The 22294-nt window shown below is 52.5% G+C and overlaps 1 protein-coding gene across 2 annotated transcripts in view; it reads right to left on the bottom strand.

Moving 5' to 3' along the window:
* ELP6 (elongator acetyltransferase complex subunit 6) overlaps positions 1-21863 on the bottom strand; it is a 31268-nt gene extending 9405 nt beyond the window's left edge. The window contains exons 1-4 of one of the 2 annotated variants that reach the window (XM_073632509.1): positions 21776-21863; positions 6894-6972; positions 6306-6376; positions 5415-5542 (exon numbers count right to left, since the gene is read on the bottom strand). In XM_073632509.1, the coding sequence (XP_073488610.1) occupies positions 5415-5542; positions 6306-6376; positions 6894-6972; positions 21776-21814 (317 nt within the window). In that variant the 5' untranslated portion in view covers positions 21815-21863. Of the gene's footprint in view, positions 1-5414; positions 5543-6305; positions 6377-6893; positions 6973-21685 lie in introns of both variants that reach the window. The other variant, XM_073632508.1, reaches the window with a different exon arrangement.
* Positions 21864-22294: the final 431 nt, after the last annotated feature.

Raw genomic sequence — 22294 nt, 5'->3', positions numbered from 1 at the left:
TCTTCTAATTTTAATGAGTGGCCACGAGTCTTGGTAAACTCTCTTCTGCGAAAAAGTTTTATCCCTATTGAGGGGTCACCAGTCCGGTATTTGTAAATTGAAATCATATCCCCTCTCAAGCGTCTCTTCTCCAGAGAGAATAAGTTCAGTGCTCGCAACCTTTCCTCATAACTAAGATCCTCCAGACCCTTTATTAGCTTTGTTGCCCTTCTTTGAACTCGCTCCATTTCCAGTACATCCTTCCTGAGGACTGGTGCCCAGAACTGGACCGCATACTCTAGGTGCGGCCGGACCAGAGTCTTGTAGAGCGGGAGAATTATCGTTTTATCTCTGGAGTTGATCCCCCTTTTAATGCATGCCAATATTCTGTTTGCTTTGTTAGCAGCAGCTTGGCATTGCCTGCCATTGCTGAGCCTATCATCCACTAGGACCCCCAGGTCCTTTTCCATCCTAGATTCCCCCAGAGGTTCTCCCCCCAGTGTATAGATTGCATTCATATTTTTGCCACCCAAATGCATTATTTTACATTTTTCTACATTGAACCTCATTTGCCATGTAGTCGCCCACCCCATTAATTTGTTCAGGTCTTTTTGCAAGGTTTCCACGTCCTGCGGAGAAGTTATTGCCCTGCTTAGCTTAGTATCGTCTGCAAATACAGAGATTGAACTGTTTATCCCATCCTCCAGATCGTTTATGAACAAATTAAATAGGATTGGTCCCAGCACAGAACCCTGGGGCACCCCACTACCCACCCCTGACCATTCTGAGTACTCCCCATTTATCACCACCCTCTGAACTCGCCCTTGTAGCCAGTTTTCAATCCATGTACTCACCCTATGGTCCATGCCAACAGACCTTATTTTGTACAGTAAACGTTTATGGGGAACTGTGTCAAATGCTTTTGCAAAATCCAGATACACCACGTCTACAGGCCTTCCTTTATCTAGATGGCAACTCACCTCCTCATAGAAGGTTAATAGATTGGTTTGGCAAGAACGATTCTTCATGAATCCATGCTGATTACTGCTAATGATATCGTACGTATTACTAAAATCCTGTATATAGTCCCTTATCATCCCCTCCAAGAGTTTACATACTATCGATGTTAGGCTAACTGGTCTGTAATTCCCAGGGATGTATTTTGGGCCCTTTTTAAATATAGGTGCTACATTGGCTTTTCTCCAATCAGCTGGTACCATTCCAGTCAGTAGACTATCTGTAAAAATTAGGAACAACGGTCTGGCAATCACTTGACTGAGTTCCCTAAGTACCCTCGGATGCAAGCCATCTGGTCCCGGTGATTTATTAATGTTAAGTTTCTCAAGTCTAATTTTAATTCCGTCCTCTGTTAACCATGTAGGTGCTTCCTGTGTTGTGTCATGAGGATAAACACTGCAGTTTTGGTTACTGAAGCCCCCCGATTCACTCGTGAAGACTGAGGAGAAGAATAAATTCAATACCTTCGCCATCTCCCCATCCTTTGTAACCAGATGTCCTTCCTCATTCTTTATGGGGCCAATATGGTCTGTCCTCCCTTTTTTACTGTTTACATACTTAAAGAATTTCTTGGGATTTTTTTTGCTCTCCTCCGCTATGTGTCTTTCATGTTCTATCTTAGCTGTCCTAATTGCACGCTTACATTTCTTATTGCATTCTTTATAAAGTCTGAATGCTGAGGATGATCCCTCAACCTTGTATTTTTTGAAGGCCTTCTCCTTTGCTTTTATATGCATTTTTACATTGGAGTTAAGCCATCCAGGACTTTTGTTCGCTCTTTTAAATTTATTACCCAATGGGATACATTGGCTAATGCCCTTATTTAATATGCTCTTAAAGCAAACCCATCTCTCCTCCGTATTCTTTGTTTCTAATATTTTATCCCAGTTTATGCCTTTTAGCAAGGTTTGTAGTTTAGGGAAGTTGGCTCTTTTGAAATTCAGTGTCTTTGTATTCCCTTTATGTTTCCTATTTGTGTGATTTATACTGAAACTAATTGACCTGTGATCACTGTTACCTAAATTGCCCCGCATTTCCACATCCGTGATCAGGTCTGTATTGTTGGTAATCAGTAGATCCAGTAATGTTTTATTTCTAGTTGGTGCGTCTACCATCTGACCCATAAAATTGTCCTGCAAGACATTAAGGAACTGGCGAGCCTTAAATGAATGCGCGGTTCCCTCCGCCCAGTCTATGTCTGGATAATTAAAATCCCCCATTATGATAACACTTCCCATTCTTGCTGCTAATCCAATTTGTGATAGGAGATCCGTCTCCACTTCCTCCCTCAGGTTTGGGGGCCTATAGCATACTCCCAGTATTATTTTCCCCTTAGCTTTATCCCTTTGGAGCTCTAACCATAAGGATTCCACCTCCTCCCTAGCTCCCTCAGTGATGTCATCTCTCACATTCACTTGTACATTATTCTTGATATATAGGCATACCCCTCCCCCTTTTTTACCCTCTCTATCCTTGCGGTATAGGGTATACCCTTGAATGTTTGCCAGCCAATCATGAGAGCTGTTGAACCAGGTCTCTGAAATTCCCACAAAATCCAAATCCTCCTCGTACAACAGTATCTCTAGTTCACCCATCTTGTCCGCCATGCTCCTGGCATTGGTGAACATGCCACATAGTTTAGACCGGTCGCATATTGTCCTCGTATTGGGTGTTTCGAGATTGCAACTAGGACTTGCTACTATACTCACCTTGTGTTTTTGTGCTTTGGTTAACCTACCACTAATGCCCCCAATACTAGCCTCTGGAATATCCTCCGCGCTGGCTATCTCTGCCTCTGGACCCTCCCCCACATCGCCTAGTTTAAAAACCCCTCTAACTTTTTGGCCATCTTCCTTCCCAGCAGATCTGCACCCTCCTCATTTAGGTGCAGTCCGTCCCTTCTATAGTACCGGTTACCAACTGAGAAGTCGGCCCAGTCCTCCAGGAACCCAAACCCCTCCTTACTACACCAGCTCTTCAGCCACTTGTTTACTTCCCTAATCTCCCTCTGCCTTTCTGGTGTGGCTCGATGTACCGGTAGTATTCCTGAGAACACTACCTTGGAGGTCCATTTCCTCAATTTAGCTCCTAAGTCCCTAAAATCGTTCTTTAGGACACTCCATCTGCCTCTGACTTTATCATTGGTGCCAACGTGCACCATGACAGCCGGGTCTTCCCCAGCCCCTCCCAGTAATCTGTCCACAAGATCCGTGATGTGCCGAACCCGAGCGCCCGGTAGACAACATACTGTTCGGCGCTTCAGGTCTTGGTTACAGATTGCCCTCTCTGTCCTTCTAAGAATTGAGTCCCCTACCACCAGAATCTGTCTTTCCTTTCCCTTTGCTGCCCCCGCACTCTCACTGGAGGAGTTCTTCCCCCGGCAGCTAGGAGAGTCCCTCATCTCCAGCAGTGCTGGTCCCTGACTGGTTTCACCAATGACACTCAAAGTAGCGTACTTATTGGGATGCTCCAGTCCTGGATCGGCCTCCCTGGCTTTTCCCCCTCCTGACTGTCACCCATCTACTCTTTGCTAGTGCCAGCACCTCTTTGTCTCCACCCGCCTCTGTGCTGGCCCCTGCCGGCACCTGCCGTGTACGTTCCTGGCTCTCCTTTAGTATGGAGGGACTTCTCAGTGCTGACAGTTGCTTCCCCAGATTCAGAACCTGGGCTTCCAGGGAAACAATGTGCTTACATTTTGCACAGCAGTATTCGCCCTCGATCTGATGATCAAGGAACGCATACATGCGGCAAGATGTACAAAGAGTCGCCTCTCCACACCCGCCGGGCATCGTACCTATTAAATTTAGTGAGGATTTGGGGATTTTACCCTGTCCAAATTACCTAACAGCTAGCTTCCTGGCACTAATACTCAAGACAATACACAGGTACACAACAAGACAATACACAGGTACTCACAGACCTACGTGCAATCGCAGAACAGTCGCAGACCTATGTACACTCGCAATACTCAAGTATACAATACACAATACACAAGTACTAACGATCCACACACACTACTCAGACAACACTCATGTACTCACACTACACAGGTACTATGACCCCTGTTATAATCTCCTGTTTTAAACTCTGGTTTTAACTCACCACTTAGAAAAGTTCCACTTGGTATAAGTTCCAGCAATCTCCCAATGAGCAGGCTCAGGATGAGTCCTACACACAGTTATATAGACTGCAGGCACCTGTGAGCAATCACCCCTCCCCCTACTTAATAGCCTGTAATTTCTATTACAAGATCTCCCCATAAAGAGGACCTGTCACCCCTTATTTCTATTACAAGATCTCCTCATAAAGAGGACCTGTCATCTCTTATTTCTATTATATGATCTCTCCATAAAGAGGACCTGTCATCTCTTATTTCTATTACATGAGATCTCCATAAAGAGGACCTGTCACCCCTTATTTCTATTACATGATCTCTCCATAAAGAGGACCTGTCATCTCTTATTTCTATTACATGAGATCTCCATAAAGAGGACCTGTGACCCCTTATTTCTATTACATGATCTCTCCATAAAGAGGACCTGTCATCTCTTATTTCTATTACATGATCTCCCCATAAAGAGGACCTGTCACCCCTTATTTCTATTACATGAGATCTCCATAAAGAGGACCTGTCACCCCTTATTTCTATTACATGATCTCTCCATAAAGAGGACCTGTCACCCCTTATTTCTATTACAAGATCTCCTCATAAAGAGGACCTGTCATCTCTTATTTCTATTATATGATCTCTCCATAAAGAGGACCTGTCATCTCTTATTTCTATTACATGATCTCTCCATAAAGAGGACCTGTCACCCCTTATTTCTATTACATGAGATCTCTCCATAAAGAGGACCTGTCATCTCTTATTTCTATTACATGAGATCTCCATAAAGAGGACCTGTGACCCCTTATTTCTATTACATGATCTCTCCATAAAGAGGACCTGTCATCTCTTATTTCTATTACATGAGATCTCCATAAAGAGGACCTGTGACCCCTTATTTCTATTACATGATCTCTCCATAAAGAGGACCTGTCATCTCTTATTTCTATTACATGATCTCCCCATAAAGAGGACCTGTCACCCCTTATTTCTATTACATGATCTCTCCATAAAGAGGACCTGTCATCTTGTAATAGGAATAAGAGATTGGGAAAAAAACAAAAACGAAGGGACAATGTAAAAATAAAAATGTAAAGCGCCCCCATCCCTCCGTGCTCACACATACGTAAGTTGCGCACACATATGTAAACGGTGTTCACTGCTGTACTGTGCTGGATGATGCCGTGTGTTGTGCGATTCTGAATGTCATTATGACAATGGAGGAGGGTGAATCTCAGATAATTCCAATCAAAAAAAAAAAAAAACGAGGAATCTCGGGAGACGCGGTTCTGGAAGCGGTGACATCACTGACCTCAGGAACCGCAGAGGATTATGGGAATCTGCCTCCGGCGTCTGGGAAAATAGCAGGCTGGTGTAAGATTTCAGCCCCTCCAGGAAGACCAACTGCCCCTCGTCCCGAGCGCTGACCAGGTTCACCCCCTGCGAGGAGAAGGAGCGGGGGAGGGGAGAGAAAGATATTAATGGCGAGTTCTGTATAAACCGTCATCAGCATCGATCTAATGTATACATAAAAAAAGCACCTTCCCTGGGTCCCCCCTCCCCCGCTGATCATTCTTCAATCCAATCATTGCATTTTCAGGAAATACCTCTTGTGCCCCTGTGATGTCATCACTGCGGCTCTCTGCTGGTCTTTGTGGAGTTTTGGTGGGAGGAGTCAGCAGGATCTAGTAAACCTGATCCCACCTGGAGCCGTAAATGAAAGAACACATCTCCGGTATCCCTTCAGATGTGCACATCCCTCCCTGCTGGCCAATCACTGCTGCAGACTTTAGCTGTGCAATCTGCTGATCAGTTGATTGATTACATTGTAACAGAATGATTAGCAGATTGCACGAAAAAAGTCTGCAGCAGCCATTCATTGGCCAGCAGCGTGGAGCATGCACATCTAAAGGGATGCCAGGAACGGGTTCTTTCATATAACACTCTGGAAAAGCAGCACAGTGACTGAGACCAGCTTTATAATTCACACCCACACATGACAGGCAATGATCATCGATGGCAGGAAAAGACAATATCTCTAAGTCTGCAGCAATTTGTGACCACCAGGGAGGAGCATGCACATCTAAAGGGATGCCAAAAAGCCAACAGCTGTGAGAGGTGAGCCAATAACAGTACGGATGGGGAGGAGAGGATGATGATTGAAGAGGATATATCTGGGTGGAGCCACCCCAGAATCACTTACCAACTTCTGTGCGATGAGATTATAATGACTGAATGACTGAGCGAGAGCCACGAAACAAACCTTCCTCCGAGCTGGGGAGACAACATTACACACATCACCTCTAGTGGTCTGTGCGGAGCGGGGGGGGGGGTCGCTCTAGCAGTCCTTGCGGCGCGGGGGGGTCGCTCTAGCAGTCCTTGCGGTGCGGGGGGTCGCTCTAGCAGTCCTTGCGGTGCGGGGGGGTCACTCTAGCAGTCCTTGCGGTGCGGGGGTGGGGTTGTTCCGGTGGTGCGGGAGGGGGGTTGCTCTGGCGGTCTGTGCGGCGCGGGGGGGGGGGGGGCGCTCTAGTGGTCTGTGTGGGGGTGGCTCTGGCAGTTGGTGCGGGGGAGGGAGGTCGCTCTAGCGGTCTGTGCGAGGATAGGGGTCACTCTACTCTGGCGGTCTGTGTTGGGGGGGGCGCTCTACCGGTCTGCGTGGCACAGGGTCGCTATAGCAGTCCGGGGGTCGGGGATCGCTCTGGTGGTCTGTGCGGGGGGGGGGGGTCGCTCAGTCGGTCTGTGCGGGGGGTCGCTCAGTCGAGGGGCTCATATATACGGGTGACACACTTACATTTCAGGTAGTCGGACAGGAAGTGATGTATCAGGAAGCCGCCGTCCGTCCTCCAATCACTGATCAGTATGAATTGTCGCTAAAAGACACAAAGATGTCAGGTGGGGACATAAAGGATATTGGGGGGACATGAAGGATATTGGGGGGGGTCAGGTGGGGACATGAAGGATATTGGGGGGTCAGGTGGGGACATGAAGGATATGAAGGATATTGGGGGGTCATGAAGGATATTGGGGGGGTCAGGCGGGGACATGAAGGATATTGGGGGGGTCAGGCGGGGACATGAAGGATATTGGGGGGGTCAGGTGGGGACATGAAGGATATTGGGGGGACATGAAGGATATTGGGGGGTCAGGTGGGGACATGAAGGATATTGGGGGGGTCAGGTGGGGACATGAAGGATATTGGGGGGGACATGAAGGATATTGGGGGGGTCAGGTGGGGACATGAAGGATATTGGGGGGTCAGGTGGGGACATGAAGGATATTGGGGGGTCAGGTGGGGACATGAAGGATATTGGGGTGTCAGGTGGGGACATGAAGGATATTGGGGGGACATGAAGGATATTGGGGTGTCTGGTGGGGACATGAAGGATATTGGGGGGTCAGGCGGGGACATGAAGGATATTGGGGGGACATGAAGGATATCGGGGGGTCAGGCGGGGACATGAAGGATATTGGGAGGACATGAAGGATATTGGGGGGGTCTGGTGGGGACATGAAGGATATTGGGGGGGTCAGGTGGGGACATGAAGGATATTGGGGGGACATGAAGGATATTGGGGGGTCAGGCGGGGACATGAAGGATATTGGGGGGGTCAGGTGGGGACATGAAGGATATTGGGGGGACATGAAGGATATTGGGAGGACATGAAGGATATTGGGGGGGTCTGGTGGGGACATGAAGGATATTGGGGGGGTCAGGTGGGGACATGAAGGATATTGGGGGGACATGAAGGATATTGGGGGGTCAGGCGGGGACATGAAGGATATTGGGGGGGTCAGGTGGGGACATGAAGGATATTGGGGGGTCAGGTGGGGACATGAAGGATATTGGGGGGGGTCAGGTGGGGACATGAAGGATATTGGGGGGACATGAAGGATATTGGGGGGTCAGGCAGGGACATGAAGGATATTGGGGGGTCAGGTGGGGACATGAAGGATATTGGGGGGTCAGGTGGGGACATGAAGGATATTGGGGGGTCAGGCGGGGACATGAAGGATATTGGGGGGTCAGGTGGGGACATGAAGGATATTATGGGGGACATGAAGGATATTGGGGGGTCAGGCGGGGACATGAAGGATATTGGGGGGTCAGGTGGGGACATGAAGGATATTGGGGGGTCAGGTGGGGACATGAAGGATATTGGGGGGGGTCAGGTGGGGACATGAAGGATATTGGGGGGGTCAGGTGGGTACATGAAGGATATTGGGGGGTCAGGTGGGGACATGAAGGATATTGGGGGGACATGAAGGATATTGGGGGGTCATGAAGGATATTGGGGGGTCAGGTGGGGACATGAAGGATATTATGGGGGACATGAAGGATATTGGGGGTCAGGTGGGGACATGAAGGATGTTGGGGGGTAAGGCGGGGACATGAAGGATATTGGGGGGTCAGGAGGGGACATGAAGGATATTGGGGGGTCAGGCGGGGACATGAAGGATATTATGGGGGACATGAAGAATATTGGGGGGTCAGGTGGGACATGAAGGATATTGGGGGGTCAGGTGGGGACATGAAGGATATTGGGGGGTCAGGTGGGGACATGAAGGATATTATGGGGGACATGAAGGATATTGGGGGGGTCAGGTGGGGACATGAAGGATATTGGGGGGTCAGGTGGGGACATGAAGGATATTGGGGGGGTCAGGTGGGGACATGAAGGATATTGGGGGGTCAGGTGGGGACATGAAGGATATTGTGGGGGACATGAAGGATATTGGGGGGTCAGGTGGGTACATGAAGGATATTGGGGGGTCAGGTGGGGACATGAGGGATATTGGGGGGTCAGGTGGGGACATGAAGGATATTATGGGGGACATGAAGGATATTGGGGGGGTCAGGTGGGGACATGAAGGATATTGGGGGGACATGAAGGATATTGGGGGGTCAGGCGGGGACATGAAGGATATTGGGGGGTCAGGTGGGGATATGAAGGATATTGGGGGGTCAGGTGGGGACATGAAGGATATTGGGGGGTCAGGTGGGTACATGAAGGATATTGGGGGGTCAGGTGGGGACATGAGGGATATTGGGGGGTCAGGCGGGGACATGAAGGATATTGGGGGGTCAGGCGGGGACATGAAGGATATTGGGGGACATGAAGGATATTGGGGTGTCAGGTGGGGACATGAAGGATATTGGGGGGGTCAGGCGGGGACATGAAGGATATTGGGGGGTCATGAAGGATATTGGGGGGTCATGAAGGATATTGGGGGGGTAAGGTGGGGACATGAAGGATATTGGGAGGTCAGGTGGGGACATGAAGGATATTGGGGGGGTCAGGCGGGGACATGAAGGATATTGGAGGGGTCAGGCGGGGACATGAAGGATATTGGGGGGTCATGAAGGATATTGGAGGGGTCAGGCGGGGACATGAAGGATATTGGGGGGTCATGAAGGATATTGGGGGGTCATGAAGGATATTGGGGGGGTAAGGTGGGGACATGAAGGATATTGGGGGGTCAGGTGGGGACATGAAGGATATTATGGGGGACATGAAGGATATTGGGGGGTCAGGTGGGGACATGAAGGATATTGGGGGGTCAGGTGGGGACATGAAGGATATTGGGGGGACATGAAGGATATTGGGGGGGTCAGGTGGGGACATGAAGGATATTATGGGGGACATGAAGGATATTGGGGGGTCAGGTGGGGACATGAAGGATATTATGGGGGACATGAAGGATATTGGGGGGTCAGGTGGGGACATGAAGGATATTGGGGGGTCATGAAGGATATTGGGGGTCAGGCGGGGACATGAGGGATATTGGGGGGTCAGGCGGGGACATGAAGGATATTGGGGGGTCATGAAGGATATTGGGGGTCAGGTGGGGACATGAAGGATATTGGGGGGGTCAGGCGGGGACATGAAGGATATTGGAGGGTCATGAAGGATATTGGGGGGGTAAGGTGGGGACATGAAGGATATTATGGGGGACATGAAGGATATTGGGGGGTCAGGTGGGGACATGAAGGATATTATGGGGGACATGAAGGATATTGGGGGGTCAGGTGGGGACATGAAGGATATTGGGGGGTCATGAAGGATATTGGGGGGTCATGAAGGATATTGGGGGGTCAGGTGGGGACATGAAGGATATTATGGGGGACATGAAGGATATTGGGGGGTCAGGTGGGGACATGAAGGATATTGGGGGGGTCAGGTGGGGACATGAAGGATATTGGGGGGTCATGAAGGATATTGGGGGTCAGGCGGGGACATGAAGGATATTGGGGGGGTCAGGCGGGGACATGAAGGATATTGGGGGGTCAGGCGGGGACATGAAGGATATTGGGGGGTCAGGTGGGGACATGAAGGATATTGGGGGGTCAGGCGGGGACATGAAGGATATTGGGGGGACATGAAGGATATTGGGGGGTCAGGTGGGGACATGAAGGATATTGGGGGGGTCAGGCGGGGACATGAAGGATATTGGGGGGGTCAGGCGGGGACATGAAGGATATTGGGGGGGTCAGGCGGGGACATGAAGGATATTGGGGGGACATGAAGGATATTGGGGGGTCAGGTGGGGACATGAAGGATATTGGGGGGGTCAGGCGGGGACATGAAGGATATTGGGGGGGTCAGGCGGGGACATGAAGGATATTGGGGGGGTCAGGCGGGGACATGAAGGATATTGGGGGGGTCAGGCGGGGACATGAAGGATATTGGGGGGTCAGGTGGGGACATGAAGGATATTGGGGGGACATGAAGGATATTGGGGGGTCATGAAGGATATTGGGGGGTCAGGTGGGGACATGAAGGATATTGGGGGTCAGGTGGGGACATGAAGGATATTGGGGGGTCATGAAGGATATTGGGGGTCAGGTGGGGACATGAAGGATATTGGGGGGACATGAAGGATATTGGGGGGTCAGGTGGGTACATGAAGGATATTGGGGGTCAGGTGGGGACATGAAGGATATTGGGGGTCAGGTGGGGACATGAAGGATATTGGGGGGTCAGGTGGGTACATGAAGGATATTGGGGGTCAGGTGGGGACATGAAGGATATTGGGGGTCAGGTGGGGACATGAAGGATATTGGGGGTCAGGTGGGGACATGAAGGATATTGGGGGGTCATGAAGGATATTGGGGGTCAGATGGGGACATGAAGGATATTGGGGGGACATGAAGGATATTGGGGGGACATGAAGGATATTGGGGGGTCAGGTGGGGACATGAAGGATATTGGGGGGTCAGGTGGGGACATGAAGGATATTGGGGGTCAGGTGGGGACATGAAGGATATTGGGGGGTCATGAAGGATATTGGGGGTCAGATGGGGACATGAAGGATATTGGGGGGACATGAAGGATATTGGGGGGGTCAGGTGGGGACATGAAGGATATTGGGGGGTCTGGTGGGGACATGAAGGATATTGGGGGGTCAGGTGGGGACATGAAGGATATTGGGGGGTCAGGTGGGGACATGAAGGATATTGGGGGGTCAGGTGGGGACATGAAGGATATTGGGGGGTCAGGTGGGGACATGAAGGATATTGGGGGGTCAGGTGGGGACATGAAGGATATTGGGGGGTCAGGTGGGGACATGAAGGATATTGGGGGGTCAGGTGGGACATGAAGGATATTGGGGGGTCAGGTGGGGACATGAAGGATATTGGGGGGTCAGGTGGGTACATGAAGGATATTGGGGGTCAGGTGGGGACATGAAGGATATTGGGGGTCAGGTGGGGACATGAAGGATATTGGGGGGTCAGGTGGGGACATGAAGGATATTGGGGGTCAGGTGGGGACATGAAGGATATTGGGGGGTCATGAAGGATATTGGGGGTCAGATGGGGACATGAAGGATATTGGGGGGACATGAAGGATATTGGGGGGTCAGGTGGGGACATGAAGGATATTGGGGGGTCAGGTGGGGACATGAAGGATATTGGGGGTCAGGTGGGGACATGAAGGATATTGGGGGGTCATGAAGGATATTGGGGGTCAGATGGGGACATGAAGGATATTGGGGGGACATGAAGGATATTGGGGGGGTCAGGTGGGGACATGAAGGATATTGGGGGGTCTGGTGGGGACATGAAGGATATTGGGGGGTCAGGTGGGGACATGAAGGATATTGGGGGGTCAGGTGGGACATGAAGGATATTGGGGGGTCAGGCGGGGACATGAAGGATATTGGGGGATCAGGTGGGGACATGAAGGATATTGGGGGGTCAGGTGGGGACATGAAGGATATTGGGGGGTCAGGTGGGTACATGAAGGATATTGGGGGGTCAGGTGGGGACATGAGGGATATTGGGGGGTCAGGCGGGGACATGAAGGATATTGGGGGGTCAGGTGGGGACATGAAGGATATTGGGGGACATGAAGGATATTGGGGTGTCAGGTGGGGACATGAAGGATATTGGGGGGGTCAGGCGGGGACATGAAGGATATTGGGGGGTCATGAAGGATATTGGGGGGGTAAGGTGGGGACATGAAGGATATTGGGAGGTCAGGTGGGGACATGAAGGATATTGGGGGGGTCAGGCGGGGACATGAAGGATATTGGAGGGGTCAGGCGGGGACATGAAGGATATTGGGGGGTCATGAAGGATATTGGAGGGGTCAGGCGGGGACATGAAGGATATTGGGGGGTCATGAAGGATATTGGGGGGGTAAGGTGGGGACATGAAGGATATTGGGGGGTCAGGTGGGGACATGAAGGATATTATGGGGGACATGAAGGATATTGGGGGGTCAGGTGGGGACATGAAGGATATTGGGGGGTCAGGTGGGGACATGAAGGATATTGGGGGGACATGAAGGATATTGGGGGGGTCAGGTGGGGACATGAAGGATATTATGGGGGACATGAAGGATATTGGGGGGTCAGGTGGGGACATGAAGGATATTATGGGGGACATGAAGGATATTGGGGGGTCAGGTGGGGACATGAAGGATATTGGGGGGTCATGAAGGATATTGGGGGTCAGGCGGGGACATGAGGGATATTGGGGGGTCAGGCGGGGACATGAAGGATATTGGGGGGTCAGGTGGGGACATGAAGGATATTGGGGGTCATGAAGGATATTGGGGGTCAGGTGGGGACATGAAGGATATTGGGGGGGTCAGGCGGGGACATGAAGGATATTGGAGGGTCATGAAGGATATTGGGGGGGTAAGGTGGGGACATGAAGGATATTATGGGGGACATGAAGGATATTGGGGGGTCAGGTGGGGACATGAAGGATATTATGGGGGACATGAAGGATATTGGGGGGTCAGGTGGGGACATGAAGGATATTGGGGGGTCATGAAGGATATTGGGGGGTCATGAAGGATATTGGGGGGTCAGGTGGGGACATGAAGGATATTATGGGGGACATGAAGGATATTGGGGGGTCAGGTGGGGACATGAAGGATATTGGGGGGGTCAGGTGGGGACATGAAGGATATTGGGGGGTCATGAAGGATATTGGGGGTCAGGCGGGGACATGAAGGATATTGGGGGGGTCAGGCGGGGACATGAAGGATATTGGGGGGTCAGGCGGGGACATGAAGGATATTGGGGGGTCAGGTGGGGACATGAAGGATATTGGGGGGGTCAGGCGGGGACATGAAGGATATTGGGGGGACATGAAGGATATTGGGGGGTCAGGTGGGGACATGAAGGATATTGGGGGGGTCAGGCGGGGACATGAAGGATATTGGGGGGGTCAGGCGGGGACATGAAGGATATTGGGGGGGTCAGGCGGGGACATGAAGGATATTGGGGGGTCAGGTGGGGACATGAAGGATATTGGGGGGACATGAAGGATATTGGGGGGTCATGAAGGATATTGGGGGGTCAGGTGGGGACATGAAGGATATTGGGGGTCAGGTGGGGACATGAAGGATATTGGGGGGTCATGAAGGATATTGGGGGTCAGGTGGGGACATGAAGGATATTGGGGGGACATGAAGGATATTGGGGGGTCAGGTGGGTACATGAAGGATATTGGGGGTCAGGTGGGGACATGAAGGATATTGGGGGTCAGGTGGGGACATGAAGGATATTGGGGGGTCAGGTGGGTACATGAAGGATATTGGGGGTCAGGTGGGGACATGAAGGATATTGGGGGTCAGGTGGGGACATGAAGGATATTGGGGGGTCAGGTGGGGACATGAAGGATATTGGGGGTCAGGTGGGGACATGAAGGATATTGGGGGGTCATGAAGGATACTGGGGGTCAGATGGGGACATGAAGGATATTGGGGGGACATGAAGGATATTGGGGGGACATGAAGGATATTGGGGGGTCAGGTGGGGACATGAAGGATATTGGGGGGTCAGGTGGGGACATGAAGGATATTGGGGGTCAGGTGGGGACATGAAGGATATTGGGGGGTCATGAAGGATATTGGGGGTCAGATGGGGACATGAAGGATATTGGGGGGACATGAAGGATATTGGGGGGGTCAGGTGGGGACATGAAGGATATTGGGGGGTCTGGTGGGGACATGAAGGATATTGGGGGGTCAGGTGGGGACATGAAGGATATTGGGGGGTCAGGTGGGACATGAAGGATATTGGGGGGTCAGGTGGGGACATGAAGGATATTGGGGGGTCAGGTGGGGACATGAAGGATATTGGGGGGTCAGGTGGGGACATGAAGGATATTGGGGGGTCAGGTGGGGACATGAAGGATATTGGGGGGTCAGGTGGGACATGAAGGATATTGGGGGGTCAGGTGGGGACATGAAGGATATTGGGGGGTCAGGTGGGTACATGAAGGATATTGGGGGTCAGGTGGGGACATGAAGGATATTGGGGGGTCAGGTGGGGACATGAAGGATATTGGGGGTCAGGTGGGGACATGAAGGATATTGGGGGGTCATGAAGGATATTGGGGGTCAGATGGGGACATGAAGGATATTGGGGGGACATGAAGGATATTGGGGGGACATGAAGGATATTGGGGGGTCAGGTGGGGACATGAAGGATATTGGGGGGTCAGGTGGGGACATGAAGGATATTGGGGGTCAGGTGGGGACATGAAGGATATTGGGGGGTCATGAAGGATATTGGGGGTCAGATGGGGACATGAAGGATATTGGGGGGGTCAGGTGGGGACATGAAGGATATTGGGGGGTCAGGTGGGACATGAAGGATATTGGGGGGGGTCAGGTGGGGACATGAAGGATATTGGGGGGTCAGGTGGGGACATGAAGGATATTGGGGGGTCAGGTGGGGACATGAAGGATATTGGGGGGTCAGGTGGGGACATGAAGGATATTGGGGGGTCAGGTGGGGACATGAAGGATATTGGGGGGTCAGGTGGGGACATGAAGGATATTGGGGGGTCAGGTGGGACATGAAGGATATTGGGGGGTCATGAAGGATATTGGGGGTCAGATGGGGACATGAAGGATATTGGGGGGACATGAAGGATATTGGGGGGGTCAGGTGGGGACATGAAGGATATTGGGGGGTCTGGTGGGGACATGAAGGATATTGGGGGGTCAGGTGGGGACATGAAGGATATTGGGGGGTCAGGTGGGGACATGAAGGATATTGGGGGGTCAGGTGGGGACATGAAGGATATTGGGGGGTCAGGTGGGACATGAAGGATATTGGGGGGTCATGAAGGATATTGGGGGTCAGATGGGGACATGAAGGATATTGGGGGGACATGAAGGATATTGGGGGGGTCAGGTGGGGACATGAAGGATATTGGGGGGTCTGGTGGGGACATGAAGGATATTGGGGGGTCAGGTGGGGACATGAAGGATATTGGGGGGGTCAGGTGGGGACATGAAGGATATTGGGGGGTCAGGTGGGGACATGAAGGATATTGGGGGGTCAGGTGGGGACATGAAGGATATTGGGGGGTCAGGTGGGGACATGAAGGATATTGGGGGGTCAGGTGGGACATGAAGGATATTGGGGGGTCATGAAGGATATTGGGGGTCAGATGGGGACATGAAGGATATTGGGGGGACATGAAGGATATTGGGGGGGTCAGGTGGGGACATGAAGGATATTGGGGGGTCTGGTGGGGACATGAAGGATATTGGGGGTCAGATGGGGACATGAAGGATATTGGGGGGACATGAAGGATATTGGGGGGTCTGGTGGGGACATGAAGGATATTGGGGGGTCTGGTGGGGACATGAAGGATATTGGGGGGTCAGGTGGGGACATGAAGGATATTGGGGGGTCAGGTGGGGACATGAAGGATATTGGGGGGTCAGGTGGGGACATGAAGGATATTGGGGGGTCAGGTGGGGACATGAAGGATATTGGGGGGTCAGGTGGGGACATGAAGGATATTGGGGGGTCAGGTGGGGACATGAAGGATGTTGGGGGGGACATGAAGGATGTTGGGGGGGTCATGAAGGATATTGGGGGGTCAGGTGGGGACATGAAGGATATTGGGGGGTCAGGTGGGGACATGAAGGATATTGGGGGGTCAGGTGGGGACATGAAGGATATTGGGGGGTCAGGTGGGGACATGAAGGATATTGGGGGGTCAGGTGGGGACATGAAGGATATTATGGGGGACATGAAGGATATTGGGGGGTCAGGTGGGGACATGAAGGATATTGGGGGGTCATGAAGGATATTGGGGGTCAGGCGGGGACATGAGGGATATTGGGGGGTCAGGCGGGGACATGAAGGATATTGGGGGGTCAGGTGGGGACATGAAGGATATTGGGGGTCATGAAGGATATTGGGGGTCAGGTGGGGACATGAAGGATATTGGGGGGGTCAGGCGGGGACATGAAGGATATTGGGGGGTCATGAAGGATATTGGGGGTCAGATGGGGACATGAAGGATATTGGGGGGACATGAAGGATATTGGGGGGACATGAAGGATATTGGGGGGTCAGGTGGGGACATGAAGGATATTGGGGGGTCAGGTGGGGACATGAAGGATATTGGGGGTCAGGTGGGGACATGAAGGATATTGGGGGGTCATGAAGGATATTGGGGGTCAGATGGGGACATGAAGGATATTGGGGGGACATGAAGGATATTGGGGGGGTCAGGTGGGGACATGAAGGATATTGGGGGGTCTGGTGGGGACATGAAGGATATTGGGGGGTCAGGTGGGGACATGAAGGATATTGGGGGGTCAGGTGGGACATGAAGGATATTGGGGGGTCAGGTGGGGACATGAAGGATATTGGGGGGTCAGGTGGGGACATGAAGGATATTGGGGGGTCAGGTGGGGACATGAAGGATATTGGGGGGTCAGGTGGGGACATGAAGGATATTGGGGGGTCAGGTGGGACATGAAGGATATTGGGGGGTCAGGTGGGGATATGAAGGATATTGGGGGGTCAGGTGGGTACATGAAGGATATTGGGGGTCAGGTGGGGACATGAAGGATATTGGGGGGTCAGGTGGGGACATGAAGGATATTGGGGGTCAGGTGGGGACATGAAGGATATTGGGGGGTCATGAAGGATATTGGGGGTCAGATGGGGACATGAAGGATATTGGGGGGACATGAAGGATATTGGGGGGACATGAAGGATATTGGGGGGTCAGGTGGGGACATGAAGGATATTGGGGGGTCAGGTGGGGACATGAAGGATATTGGGGGTCAGGTGGGGACATGAAGGATATTGGGGGGTCATGAAGGATATTGGGGGTCAGATGGGGACATGAAGGATATTGGGGGGGTCAGGTGGGGACATGAAGGATATTGGGGGGTCTGGTGGGGACATGAAGGATATTGGGGGGTCAGGTGGGGACATGAAGGATATTGGGGGGTCAGGTGGGGACATGAAGGATATTGGGGGGTCAGGTGGGGACATGAAGGATATTGGGGGGTCAGGTGGGACATGAAGGATATTGGGGGGTCATGAAGGATATTGGGGGTCAGATGGGGACATGAAGGATATTGGGGGGACATGAAGGATATTGGGGGGGTCAGGTGGGGACATGAAGGATATTGGGGGGTCTGGTGGGGACATGAAGGATATTGGGGGTCAGATGGGGACATGAAGGATATTGGGGGGACATGAAGGATATTGGGGGGTCTGGTGGGGACATGAAGGATATTGGGGGGTCTGGTGGGGACATGAAGGATATTGGGGGGTCAGGTGGGGACATGAAGGATATTGGGGGGTCAGGTGGGGACATGAAGGATATTGGGGGGTCAGGTGGGGACATGAAGGATATTGGGGGGTCAGGTGGGGACATGAAGGATATTGGGGGGTCAGGTGGGGACATGAAGGATATTGGGGGGTCAGGTGGGGACATGAAGGATGTTGGGGGGGACATGAAGGATGTTGGGGGGGGTCATGAAGGATATTGGGGGGTCAGGTGGGGACATGAAGGATATTGGGGGGTCAGGTGGGGACATGAAGGATATTGGGGGGTCAGGTGGGGACATGAAGGATATTGGGGGGTCAGGTGGGGACATGAAGGATATTGGGGGGTCAGGTGGGGACATGAAGGATATTGGGGGGACATGAAGGATATTGGGGGGGTCAGGTGGGGACATGAAGGATATTATGGGGGACATGAAGGATATTGGGGGGTCAGGTGGGGACATGAAGGATATTATGGGGGACATGAAGGATATTGGGGGGTCAGGTGGGGACATGAAGGATATTGGGGGGTCATGAAGGATATTGGGGGTCAGGCGGGGACATGAGGGATATTGGGGGGTCAGGCGGGGACATGAAGGATATTGGGGGGTCAGGTGGGGACATGAAGGATATTGGGGGTCATGAAGGATATTGGGGGTCAGGTGGGGACATGAAGGATATTGGGGGGGTCAGGCGGGGACATGAAGGATATTGGAGGGTCATGAAGGATATTGGGGGGGTAAGGTGGGGACATGAAGGATATTATGGGGGACATGAAGGATATTGGGGGGTCAGGTGGGGACATGAAGGATATTATGGGGGACATGAAGGATATTGGGGGGTCAGGTGGGGACATGAAGGATATTGGGGGGTCATGAAGGATATTGGGGGGTCATGAAGGATATTGGGGGGTCAGGTGGGGACATGAAGGATATTATGGGGGACATGAAGGATATTGGGGGGTCAGGTGGGGACATGAAGGATATTGGGGGGGTCAGGTGGGGACATGAAGGATATTGGGGGGTCATGAAGGATATTGGGGGTCAGGCGGGGACATGAAGGATATTGGGGGGGTCAGGCGGGGACATGAAGGATATTGGGGGGTCAGGCGGGGACATGAAGGATATTGGGGGGTCAGGTGGGGACATGAAGGATATTGGGGGGGTCAGGCGGGGACATGAAGGATATTGGGGGGACATGAAGGATATTGGGGGGTCAGGTGGGGACATGAAGGATATTGGGGGGGTCAGGCGGGGACATGAAGGATATTGGGGGGGTCAGGCGGGGACATGAAGGATATTGGGGGGGTCAGGCGGGGACATGAAGGATATTGGGGGGTCAGGTGGGGACATGAAGGATATTGGGGGGACATGAAGGATATTGGGGGGTCATGAAGGATATTGGGGGGTCAGGTGGGGACATGAAGGATATTGGGGGTCAGGTGGGGACATGAAGGATATTGGGGGGTCATGAAGGATATTGGGGGTCAGGTGGGGACATGAAGGATATTGGGGGGACATGAAGGATATTGGGGGGTCAGGTGGGTACATGAAGGATATTGGGGGTCAGGTGGGGACATGAAGGATATTGGGGGTCAGGTGGGGACATGAAGGATATTGGGGGGTCAGGTGGGTACATGAAGGATATTGGGGGTCAGGTGGGGACATGAAGGATATTGGGGGTCAGGTGGGGACATGAAGGATATTGGGGGGTCAGGTGGGGACATGAAGGATATTGGGGGTCAGGTGGGGACATGAAGGATATTGGGGGGTCATGAAGGATATTGGGGGTCAGATGGGGACATGAAGGATATTGGGGGGACATGAAGGATATTGGGGGGACATGAAGGATATTGGGGGGTCAGGTGGGGACATGAAGGATATTGGGGGGTCAGGTGGGGACATGAAGGATATTGGGGGTCAGGTGGGGACATGAAGGATATTGGGGGGTCATGAAGGATATTGGGGGTCAGATGGGGACATGAAGGATATTGGGGGGACATGAAGGATATTGGGGGGGTCAGGTGGGGACATGAAGGATATTGGGGGGTCTGGTGGGGACATGAAGGATATTGGGGGGTCAGGTGGGGACATGAAGGATATTGGGGGGTCAGGTGGGGACATGAAGGATATTGGGGGGTCAGGTGGGGACATGAAGGATATTGGGGGGTCAGGTGGGGACATGAAGGATATTGGGGGGTCAGGTGGGGACATGAAGGATATTGGGGGGTCAGGTGGGGACATGAAGGATATTGGGGGGTCAGGTGGGACATGAAGGATATTGGGGGGTCAGGTGGGGATATGAAGGATATTGGGGGGTCAGGTGGGTACATGAAGGATATTGGGGGTCAGGTGGGGACATGAAGGATATTGGGGGGTCAGGTGGGGACATGAAGGATATTGGGGGTCAGGTGGGGACATGAAGGATATTGGGGGGTCATGAAGGATATTGGGGGTCAGATGGGGACATGAAGGATATTGGGGGGACATGAAGGATATTGGGGGGACATGAAGGATATTGGGGGGTCAGGTGGGGACATGAAGGATATTGGGGGGTCAGGTGGGGACATGAAGGATATTGGGGGTCAGGTGGGGACATGAAGGATATTGGGGGGTCATGAAGGATATTGGGGGTCAGATGGGGACATGAAGGATATTGGGGGGGTCAGGTGGGGACATGAAGGATATTGGGGGGTCAGGTGGGACATGAAGGATATTGGGGGGGGTCAGGTGGGGACATGAAGGATATTGGGGGGTCAGGTGGGGACATGAAGGATATTGGGGGGTCAGGTGGGGACATGAAGGATATTGGGGGGTCAGGTGGGGACATGAAGGATATTGGGGGGTCAGGTGGGGACATGAAGGATATTGGGGGGTCAGGTGGGGACATGAAGGATATTGGGGGGTCAGGTGGGACATGAAGGATATTGGGGGGTCATGAAGGATATTGGGGGTCAGATGGGGACATGAAGGATATTGGGGGGACATGAAGGATATTGGGGGGGTCAGGTGGGGACATGAAGGATATTGGGGGGTCTGGTGGGGACATGAAGGATATTGGGGGGTCAGGTGGGGACATGAAGGATATTGGGGGGTCAGGTGGGGACATGAAGGATATTGGGGGGTCAGGTGGGGACATGAAGGATATTGGGGGGACATGAAGGATATTGGGGGGTCAGGTGGGGACATGAAGGATATTGGGGGGTCAGGTGGGGACATGAAGGATATTGGGGGGTCAGGTGGGGACATGAAGGATATTGGGGGGTCAGGTGGGGACATGAAGGATATTGGGGGGTCAGGTGGGGACATGAAGGATATTGGGGGTCAGGTGGGGACATGAAGGATATTGGGGGGTCAGGTGGGGACATGAAGGATATTGGGGGGTCAGGTGGGGACATGAAGGATATTGGGGGGTCAGGTGGGGACATGAAGGATGTTGGGGGGGACATGAAGGATATTGGGGGGGGGGTCATGAAGGATATTGGGGGGTCAGGTGACTGTGTGTGTCCCCGCTGGGGAGGTTTCCCCTCACTTCCTGCTCTGGTGACTCCGCTGTGTGCGGCCCGTCTCGGGATCTCAGCAGGGAATGGGGGATATCTGGGAGGCGGGGTTCTCCTCTCACCCGCTCCGGGCTCAGCGCGCTCTGCAGCTCCGGGAACATCTCGGCCGGTCACGTGCTCCTCACTTCCGGCAACAGAGCCGCCGGGGGGCGGGACTTCCGGTTCCGCCATCTTGTGATTGGCGCTGCAATGGGACCGCCAGGGGGAGACAGAGACCGAGACAAGGATTAGAGCACCATAACAACCAGATAGGATTGCCCAGCCAGGCAGACAGCATTTCCTGTCCTGGTTAGGAAAGGGTTCAGTGACAGAACTGTACTGAGAAGGGGACACCTCTGCAATCCCCAGCGCCTGGCTGTCATCCTCTGGCTTCTCTGAGGAATGAATGTGATGATCGGCGGTCTGAACTTCCCTGGCAGAGGAATAATGAAAACAGAGGATAGACATGACAGCCAGGCAATCAGCATTTCCAGTCTTTGTCTACCTGATTATGGGCGGAGCCTGTCTGTGCAGAGGCGGAGTCACCTTTATTGGTTGATCTGATATATAATGATGAGTGTGAGCTCTGCGGTTCAGTAATG

This window comes from Aquarana catesbeiana, linkage group LG05 (assembly GCF_042186555.1).
Source record: "Aquarana catesbeiana isolate 2022-GZ linkage group LG05, ASM4218655v1, whole genome shotgun sequence".
Classification (NCBI taxonomy): Eukaryota; Metazoa; Chordata; class Amphibia; order Anura; family Ranidae; genus Aquarana; species Aquarana catesbeiana.
This window is presented reverse-complemented; position numbering and strand designations above follow the sequence as displayed.